Genomic DNA, 10,559 nt, shown 5'->3' with positions numbered 1-10,559 from the left:
GCCTTCGAGATTACTTTTATCGATTATTGTTTCATGTACTTATGATGATCGCGGGAAGGCGAAGGCGTGATCGTACACCACCTCATGTTTTTATGATTTGATTCTGGGGATACTCTGATGTCTAAACTATTTTGAAAACACTTTATAATTATTAATGATTTTGAATGGTTGAAAAAGTATTAAATTGGCTTGAATTTTATGGATGTTACAAATTTTTTAGAAATCGATTGTTCTTGAAAACCCATTACCTATAAGCTTTTTTTAGTTTCATAAATCGATTTTAATTCTAGAAACAAACCCAGAAATTCGATTGTTCTTGAAGAGCAACCCCGAAAAATTGATTGTTCACTAGGTTAAGTAAGGAGATATGGGGGATTAGGGTGGAGAAGATGGATGTGATTGGCGGCGGATGGTGGTGACAGCGAATGATGATGGATGGCAGAGTTGGAGGTGGAGGTGTTCTTGAGACTGTGTGTATATGTTCTTGATTGTGTTAAGTGTGTGTTTTGAAAAGAGTTAGAAAGAAGATGATTTGGGTGATAGAGAGAGGAGGATGGTGAGTTTTTTTTAATTAATTAAAAATATTAATATAAATATAAAAAAATTAAAAAAACAAATAAAAAGATATAATCCTCTTGTCAAACTGATAGAGACCAAAATCAATCAAAATATCCAAAATTGAATCGTTTGTGCATTATCAAAACTTTTTGAACCAAAACTACATAATTTTGCGACCGTTTTTTGCAATTTTATCTTAAGGTTATAGTTTTTTGCAATTTTGTCTTAAGGTTATATATAATCAAAATCAAAACTCTCAAAATAATCAACTCCGTTAGATATCCTAATGCCCACGACAAGTTATTAAGTTCCAGAAACGACAGCGTTTAAGTTGTCTATATTTTCTTGAAAAGGAAAAACATATTAAATGAATTTGTCCGTAGCTAAAAACAACGAACGGTGCAGATAAAACGCAGCCATTAAACCTCAAAAAATCTCCCTCAACTCAAGCTCTCAGATCTCTAACAATCCATCACAAACTCAAATTCATCTCTCTTCTCCAACGTCCGATCTGCTGAATCAAATTCCTCTCTCGTTGCGCGCCAAATACGACCCTCTCCCCCTCTCTCTAAAGGTATGTGAAAAAAAAAACTACCACACCAAAATTGGTGTATGGAAAGTAAACCCTAAAAGCTTCTAAGTTTAACTTTCTTTGAATTTCGTTTTTTTGGTATGTTTGCTGATGGGTCATTAGGGTTTCTGTCGGTGATAGGATGGCGGGTGCTCCTGGGAGTCCGGCCGGTGGGAGTCAAAGCGGCGGAGACCGGAGTCCTCAGTCAAATTACAATATCAGAGAGCAAGATAGGTTCCTCCCAATTGCTAACATAAGCCGTATTATGAAAAAGGCGTTGCCTACCAACGGGAAGATCGCTAAAGACGCTAAAGATACAGTTCAAGAATGCGTTTCCGAGTTTATCAGTTTCATCACTAGCGAGTATGTATACACAATTTTGACAATCGACACAAATTCTCTCAGATACTATGAAATGTTGAGTTCTGAATGCACACTCATGGAACTAGCTATAAGATTATATAAGAATTTTAGATTTTTAAATGTCATGGAATACTGATAATGATCTTATTGAACCTTACATAGGGCTAGTGATAAGTGTCAGAAAGAGAAGAGGAAGACGATTAATGGTGATGACTTGTTGTGGGCGATGGCTACATTAGGTTTTGAAGATTACATTGATCCACTCAAAGCTTACCTATTTAGGTACAGAGAGGTAATGGATTTTTCGTTGCCTTTTTAGTAACACATGATCTTTTTCTTCTCTTATTATAGCAACAAAATGTGATCATTTTTTTTTTGTTTTCTTTCGCGTTAAATTGATATATATTGCTATGATTCTACATTTTAAACCTAAAACACACGTATTTTAAACCGGTTTACTTTCATTTCCTATGTTTTTCTTGTTCAATTTCTCAAATTCTTTGTGTAACTTATATATTTTTTTTGTTTCCTTTTTCTATTGGACGCTTATGTTGGGAAATGATTCATGCAGTTAGAGGTGGGTGATCCTTCTTTGACACCAATTTATTAATCAATCTCTTTCAATATTAATTTAAGCACAAAGTTTCACTTTTTTTATTTATCGTAACACTTTTTTATGTTTTTTTTAGGGTGATGCTAAGGTATGTGCTAGTGCTAGTGCTAGGGGTGGTGATGGATCTAGTAAGAAAGATACGGTTGAATCTCAGCTTGCTCCAAATGCACAGGTGAGCTATATGCAAAAAATAGCAATGTATTTTGACTACTTTTATTGATTTGTTTATTATAAATAACTTTGTTGGAAATGAATTTGCAGTTTACTCATCAAGGTTCTTTTACACAAGGAATGAACTTTGTGAATTCGCAAGTCTGAACTTTCAGGTTCTCTCTCTCTCTCTCTCACACACACACACACATACATATACATACATATATACATACATATGTATGTATATGGATATACATATATGCATACATGAATAACTATTTTATATCATGCTTGTTGCAGGCAAAGAGGCATCATGTTGTTGTTCAAGCATATCGTATTTACTGATTCAGTCATTTTACAATATTTGTGGGGTCAGTAAATGATGTTTAACGTGATTTGTACTTTTTTATAATATCGTATAGTGTTTCGTATACCAGAGTTAAATATATATGTATAAAAATATTGTTTATTTCGCCTCGTTTTTTTTTATTCTTGGGGCATGAAGAAGTTAATGTGTTTGTTGCCATGTTTTATCTTTCTATAGTTATGTTTTATCATGTTGAATCTCTGCATGTGTAATTTGAAAGTTTGTGTTCATAAAATACCAATATTTTGATCGTATTGTATGAATAATACAAATAGTTTATTTTGGAAAGAAAAAAAAGACGATGATGTTCTGAAGCCGTTACCAATATATATATATATATATATATATATATATATTCTTCCCTTTGAAAAATCATGAATCCTAATACTTGTACTCGTAACAAATTCATTTATCTGTTTCATCAAATTGCGTTTTTATAAATAAATTAACCGTTGTGGTGAAATAAATGTAACTTGTTCATTGATTTGATGATATTTTTAGGGTTTTTGGCAATGTAGCAGAACAAACAACAAAGTTTGACAAATTTACACATTTAGTCACTCAAGTATTTTTTGTGCTCAACTGGTCTTAACGTTAGGAAATACCGACTAATTAAGGGTTTTACTTTTTAGGGGAAATTGTATCCGGTTTACAGGTGACATGGTTTGACATATGTTGGTTTGTTTTTGGTCCTGTAGCACAACAAAGTTTGGCGAATTTACGTATTTAGTCACTCAAGTAACCGTCTGTTTATGTATCAGGTCATATAATGGTGTAATTGATAGGTAAACTTCAACTTTAATGGTCTATTAGGCACAAAAATATTTGAGTGACTAAATGTGTAAATTTGTCAAACTTTATTGTGCTATAGTGCCAAAAACTCATCTTTTTTATTAATGAAAGTTTCATGAGTAGGACAATTTTTGTAACCGACAAATCAAATCTATTTCTAAGATGCTTCTAATTTCATCTATGTCTTAGGTGAGACTTGAACCTTCAATCTCGAAATTTATAATTACTATATCACTTTCGATTCTTTCTAAAATGGCAATAGTTACTTTAAACACGATAGTAATGTTTGATTTGTAGCACACTTAGTTGTAATTCGTAACTTACAACCAACGGCTATAAATGGTGTGGGAATATTGGAAGATGACAGTTTTCATGCGATTTGAGAAGTTTGGGATGAGAATGAAAAAAGTATAAAAATAATAAAGTAAAATGCATACCCCTCTATCTTAGGAATTAGGATCATGTAATACCTACAAACCATTTGTCCATTTACCAAACACTTAGGAATTAGGATCATGTAAGACTCTAAAAATGTATGCATTGAGGTATAATATAATATTTTATACAATTGATTTTTCATTTACCCGCTTAAGTTTATGTAAAAGTTTCAAAATGTATCTTAACCTTTTAAATTATATTTTAAAAGCAAATAACTTTAGTGTTTTTCGGAAAATGTATAACTGATTATAAGATTGGAGAGAATGGTAACACTCCTAACACATTATCAAGTAACTTTTTTTTATTGACATATAGGTTTTTTTTATTGTCACCTACACATAACATTTTACATTGAAAAAAAAGAGGAAGTGGTAGTGTGATTTTAAATATGTTTTATTTTGAAAAAGAAAAAAGAAAAAAAGAAAAAAAACAACCAATAGTTTTTGTTGCCAAAAGGTGCACAACCAATCATATCAAAGTTTCTCTCTCTCTCTCTCTCTCTCTCTCTCTCTCTCTCTCTCTCTCTCTCTCTCTCTCTCTCTCTCTCTCTCTCTCTCTCTCTCTCTCTCTCTCTCTCTCTCTCTCGTTAAGGGCTTAGCGAGTTTGGTGTAGCGAGCCCCCTGTAGCGAGAGCTAAGGGCGGTGTTCCTTCTCCTAGCGAGCGCCACAGCGAGTCCCGTAGCGACTCCACTCCCATTGGCCTAAGTAATGACCTAACTTTTTAGACTTTACCGCAATAACCATCAGATACTAAATACATCCATTTTGGATTTTAGATCTATATAATATATTATATTTTATTTGCAACAAAATACTTAAAAAAAACTTCTCGCGTTCTCTATCTCCAAAATATTTAGTATTATCAGTCTTTCAACATAATAATATTTTTCAAGGTTTTGTATCGAAATATTTTTTATAAGTTTATATTTTTCAACATTTTAGTTGTTCTGTAGCATTTATGTAGTATTAGACTCCGAAATAATACATTTAGAAAATGTTATTCGGGCTTTGGCGTCCGAAATGCTAGATTTATTTTAACATATATAATCAAAATAACACACATGTTTTATTAGTTTTTATATTTCATGGTATTATTAACCCAAAAAAGCCATTTGTAAGCCGGATTTGTCCGAAATGTAGCATTATTTCAAAGATGTCTTTTTGTATTTCAAAAATGTTATTGGAATTTTGGAGTTCTCCATGTAAACTTCCATTTGAGGTTCTTTTTCACTGTTTCGATACATAACAGTAATAATCGAAGAAGAAATCATTAAAAGCTGTCTCTTACTAACAAAAAATTTAAAAAACTGTCATGTCAGTGATATTTTTTATTTTTTCTAATTCACGCCCCGATAAAAGCACCAACTACACATCTTCGACTACTAGCCAATAATCGTCTCATCAAGTATTTCGAAATGTATCATGGTTTGGTATGTATAATCAGTGTTACAGAAATCAGCCTTGGCGGCCGATTAATCGACGATTAATCGTTTGATGGCCTTGACCGATTAAGATTAGGGTTTTTTGTGGAAATTAGTCAAAATCGGTAAAACTCAGGCTTGGCGATCCTTGGTGACCCTTGGTGGTCCTCGGCGGTCATAGGCGGGAAATATATAAAAAATTCAATTTTTTTAATTTTCAAATATTACTTCAAAACTTTAAATTTTCAAATCTTTTAGTTTTTAAATTTTAAAATATTATACTAAAATTTTCGAAATTTCAAAATTTAAAATTTTCAAATACTTATTTTTTTAAGATATATTAATCGCCGCCTAGTCCGATTAATCGCTTAATGCTAGTCGACCTCCGCGCGATTTTCACAACTTTATGTATAATATATTGTTTTATATTAATTAAAGTATTAACTTTTCATATTTATTTGCATTGTGTCGTGTCTTATTTAAATGAAGAGTGTAATGTTTAAATGAACATTCTATTAAATAAATAACACAACGTTATGAACGACTAAATAACAATTCGATTCGAGGGAGCTAGAACAAGATATGATTGGTTCTATGTATGCAACTCGATAAACCTTTATCATGAAAAAAGTCGTAGACAAATTTTAACATTATGTAAATCTTAGTGATATTGTTGATGTTATCACATAACCATAAACCATAAACGTATATCATATACATATATAAGTTTTATCTTATAGATTGATGACAACCTTCTTCAATGAATTATAACTTTAATATTCCGCACTTGGGCCTCCTCATTTGAATCACTATTTATGTACGAAGGGATGACTACCTTCTAAAGTTTCACTACAAAAAATAATGAGCATGTTCAGCAAAACTAGTTGGTAGCGGGTAGAGAGTAACGAGTAGTTGATAGTGTCTTGTTAAACGATACATTAGATAACTTTTAGATTTAGAACATTTTGTTTAAACTAAACGTTAAAAGCTTGTAGTGTCAAACGAGGTTTTTTTTGTTCAAAACGGAGTGTTTTGTTAAATGCTAGAAGCTCTCAAACGCTTTGCGCCAACACATGCCCAATGTCATGTCATCTTTATCATACGATGCTAAATGGTTATGTTGTGTAACACACACATATATATAAATTGAAAATGTTGAGTTTCTTATTAAATCATGTTATCTCAATCTCAACTTTGGTATAACAATTAATAATGTAAGGAATTGTGATGGAGCAGCTAGATGAGCCGAATGCGCATGTGTCTTCTGGAATACATAACCTAATATATTGAGGTTGTGTCTGCCATCTGCGTTTTATATTCAAAAATAAATATCACACACATTTTCTCTATGGTGATTTAGGGTTTCTATTTCTTCATCTTCTCTGTATGAGAGAGAGAGAGAGAGAGAGAGAGAGAGAGAGAGAGAGAGAGAGATCACTAACCCGCCAGATACGATTAATAACTCCAACCCGTTGGAACCGACGATGAAGGCGTCCTTACCCGACGGTACCTCCGGTACCGCTCCAATCTACGACGGAACCCGTCGTCGACTCCCTCCTTCTTAATCCTTCCTAATCAGGACTAGATGAAAGAAAACCTACTAAATGACATTTATGAAAAAAAATCTTATAAAATTTAGACATCTACATACATAAATATCATATTAAAATAAAACTATTATTTTTGACCGACTTAAGAGTTTTTAATATATTAATTTTCTAGGAGTTAAAACTAAAAAATATTGTAATTATTTTTTAATTGTTGTTTCTATTTTTTAATGGTGGGAATATTGTAGAGGAAAACATTGGGGACTGCGATGTAAATATAAAAACCTTCCAGATGAAAGACATGGGGATCTTGGTTGGGTTTGGTCATGTTGCTCGTAATCACTCATTAGTCGTTAGGGTTTACGATCTACAACCGGAGCTCTGCTAAAAATCTCGAAGCATCCTTACCCACGAATTATCAGGTAACAACAAAAATTATCAGCATATATCTCGTCTATTTTATCTTTATATCACCCGCGCGAATTCATTCTGCTTATACCTTAATTATAATCCGTTTACTTAGAATCACAAGTAAGATAGATATCTGCTAACAGTTGAATTGTTCATGTTCACTCATTGTTTGGTTACATTATCAAAATGAACATTTTCGTTAAATTTCAGAGTATCATTAAAATCAAAACATTTGTATGAAACTTTGTTCAATTTCTTCAGAATTCGACCAATTTGAAGATACGACGACTTGATTTGTGAGTCCCGCCTAACTGATTTGTGGACAAATGAAAATGAAATCCAGAATTGGGAGAATGAACGAAATGATATAAATAATGGAACCCTAGATTTTTCAGATATTGCTTTCTGGATTTACAAAATTACAATTTCAGATGATTAGGTTATTATCCTCGATCTATATTGTAACCAATTTACATAATTCATTAGAAAAACACTTATTACTCACATCAAGGTTTGAATCTGTTTCCCTTAAGGCTAAAGATTCCCTTTATGCAGCCAAATAAAACTTATGGAGAACACTGAACCACCTGTTTCATCAACCACTACTCGCACATGGCATGACTTTCTAGAACGCATGAGACAACCTTCCGCAACAGAATTTGTCAAAACCATAAAAAACTTCATAACCACATTCTCAAAAACCATTCCAAATCCCGAAAAAGACAGTGAATCCATACAAGAATTCTTCGCCACCATGGACGCCGCTTTCCGGGCCCACCCTCTATGGGCGGGTCGCACAGAAGACGAATTAGAAAACACAAGTGAAGGCCTCGAAAAATACATAATGACAAAACTATTCCCTCGCGTATTCGCTTCACACCCAGAAGATATCAAAATAGACAACGATCTTTTCACCAAATCGCTTTTAATCCAACACTTCATCGAACCCCACCACTTAGACATTCAACAAAAGTATCAAAACGAAACTTCATGGTTAATCGCAAAGAAAGAGCTTCAAAAAATTAATAGTTACAAAGCACCACGTGATAAACTTTCATGTATTCTTAGTTGTTGTAAGGTCATAAGTACATCGCTATTTAACGCATCCGAAAATCCACCTGGCGCTGATGATTTTCTTCCTGTTTTAATTTACGTTACAATTAAAGCAAATGTGGCGCAATTGCACTCAAATTTGGTTTATATTCAACGGTTTAGGAATCGGTTAAGGTTAGGTGGAGAAGCGGAGTATCTTTTCACGAATATGTTATCTGTAGAATCGTTTATTTTGAACATAGATGCTAAGGCGTTGTCTATGGATGAAATTGAGTTTGAGAATAATATGGAATCTGCGAGAGTAATTGTTTCGGGGGAGTATAATGGTGAGAATGTGGAAACTAGAAGGGTTGAAAGTGAAAATGATATGGAGGCGAAGTTGAAAGAGGTTCCTTCGGTTTCGGATTTGGAAAATAAAGGTGGGACAATGATTGTTATGGAGGAAAAAGTGAGTGAAAAGTTTTGGAATTTTCCGTTTTTGTATTCGAAGGTTGATGATTTGAGTGTTGGTGATGTGGATGAGTTGTTGAATGGTTATAAGCAGCTTGTGTTTAAGTATGTTTGTCTTGCTAAAGGATTGGGTGTTCCTGTTCTGCCGCCTCCGGAGACCGGAGATGGTGGCGGGGAGGCGGTGGGTGGTGTTTCGGTTGGCGGCAACGGAAAGTGAACAGGTGGAGGATGGTAGAGTAGAAGGAGGTGGGGATGATGGTGTTGGGGATTCTACAACTAAAACTCTGGTGGCTGGAGAAGTTGTTTCTCAGTTAGATGTAAATGTTGAAAAATAAATTATGTATCTTTTTGTTTTTGTGGATTAGATTTAGATCTTTTGTTTATTTGTTTATTTGATCGATGCATCTTTTGATTATATTCACATTGTTAAATTGAGAAACTTGTGAAAAATAGTAATGTAGTTTACTTTTATACCAATATGGACAATATATTTTATTTTTTACCCATTTTACACTTTTTGCACGTAATCAAAGATGAAAATGTCATAATTAAAAATATAACAAAATTCATGAAAAAAGAATCAAAATTGTGATGATTTTGTGGCTATTCACTAGTAAACCGAGGTTAATCATGACGCATATAACAGAATTTTCATACGAGCATCGAACTTTAGAATCCTTCAATGAAGCTACAAAGGGAAGACGAGGTTTAAATAAAAAGGATGTTTGATTCTGATCGTGATTCTATGTGGTGGTATGCCTTTTTTTAGTTGGAGATGGGCGATTTGATTCAGCTTTGTTTGAAGCCTTTATTTATCATAAACAACTCTTCAAGATTCAAAACACCTGCATATGTCAAAAAGAATCTACCACCATCTTTTCATTTTTATATGAATTGAAAACATATTCATCCTTTCAGTGAATTCTTAGGAGTACAAAGTTCCAGGAAAATGTGTGTATAAAGTTGTTAGTCTAACATGTTGATAATTTTTTATTTAGTTATTTTGTAGGAATGACAATTAATCACATTTTTGACTAGTTGCAGCAAAGAAACATTTACTTAAATCTATTATCTATTATTTTATTATCTATATTTATATTTATATCGATATATATAAACTATCTTATATTAAGGTCATCCAAATAAATATGGTTTAAGACTGCTTCCATTTTTGCATCACATTCATTCGAAACCCTAAACATTTTAACTAATCTATTAATCGCTACATCTTAAAAAAATCTATTAATTACTACATTTTAAAATGTTTTTTTAACTAATGACACTTAAATGATTAATTGAAATGTAATATCAATTATAATATTTTATTTGAGTTATTTTTTTATTTAAAAAATTGCTTATTGAATTTATAAAGTATATTATATACTTAATGGTAAACAATATATAGATAAAAGTAATGTAATAAACTTAATTTAATCATATAAATTTCTAAATTATAATAATTCTACTATGTGTTATTTACTTATTTTGTTTGTTAGTTATTTAAATAATTATTAGTTATTAAAATCCTAAAAATTCATTAAAAAATTATTGCTAAACTATTTTATAAAGTCGATTATGTAATTCGTAAAATATTTGAATTTAAGAAAACTTTATAAAAAAATTAACCCATAATTAAATTGAATCAAATCATACATCAAAAAATACAATCATTTAAAACTATTTTTGTAATTATCATTTTATATATCGATTAGTTTTAGTAATATAATTTGTTCGTATCATGTAATTGAGAAAAATAAAATAAAAAATAAAGAAAAATGGTTGGCAACAACAAGGTTTCTAACATGGGCGACCTAGACATCATT

The 10,559-nt window shown here is 32.0% G+C and overlaps 1 protein-coding gene and 1 pseudogene across 3 annotated transcripts; both read left to right on the top strand.

Moving 5' to 3' along the window:
- Nucleotides 1-946: 946 nt before the first annotated feature.
- On the top strand, nucleotides 947-2,784 carry NF-YB1 (nuclear factor Y, subunit B1). 2 transcript variants are annotated; one of them, XM_079074451.1, is made up of 7 exons: nucleotides 947-1,132; nucleotides 1,271-1,492; nucleotides 1,655-1,784; nucleotides 2,064-2,069; nucleotides 2,182-2,277; nucleotides 2,367-2,431; nucleotides 2,559-2,784. In XM_079074451.1, the coding sequence occupies exons 2-6, from the start codon at nucleotides 1,272-1,274 to the stop codon at nucleotides 2,421-2,423; spliced, it is 510 nt and encodes a 169-aa protein (XP_078930577.1). In that variant the 5' UTR covers nucleotides 947-1,132; nucleotide 1,271; the 3' UTR covers nucleotides 2,424-2,431; nucleotides 2,559-2,784. The 2 variants fall into 2 exon arrangements, with proteins under 2 accessions (XP_078930577.1, XP_078930576.1); XM_079074450.1 differs by lacking the exons at nucleotides 2,064-2,069; nucleotides 2,182-2,277; nucleotides 2,367-2,431; nucleotides 2,559-2,784 and having other exon boundaries at nucleotides 1,253-1,492; nucleotides 1,655-1,826.
- A 4,330-nt stretch (nucleotides 2,785-7,114) lies between these two features.
- Nucleotides 7,115-9,151, top strand: LOC145138814 (vacuolar protein sorting-associated protein 9A pseudogene; annotated as a pseudogene). Its single transcript, XR_013721733.1, has 2 exons — nucleotides 7,115-7,244; nucleotides 7,789-9,151. The product of XR_013721733.1 is annotated as a vacuolar protein sorting-associated protein 9A pseudogene (transcript).
- Nucleotides 9,152-10,559: the final 1,408 nt, after the last annotated feature.

Source organism: Lactuca virosa, chromosome 9 (assembly GCF_052849685.1).
Source record: "Lactuca virosa cultivar CGN04683 chromosome 9, Lactuca_virosa_CGN04683_v6, whole genome shotgun sequence".
NCBI classification, from domain to species: Eukaryota; Viridiplantae; Streptophyta; class Magnoliopsida; order Asterales; family Asteraceae; genus Lactuca; species Lactuca virosa.
This window is presented reverse-complemented; position numbering and strand designations above follow the sequence as displayed.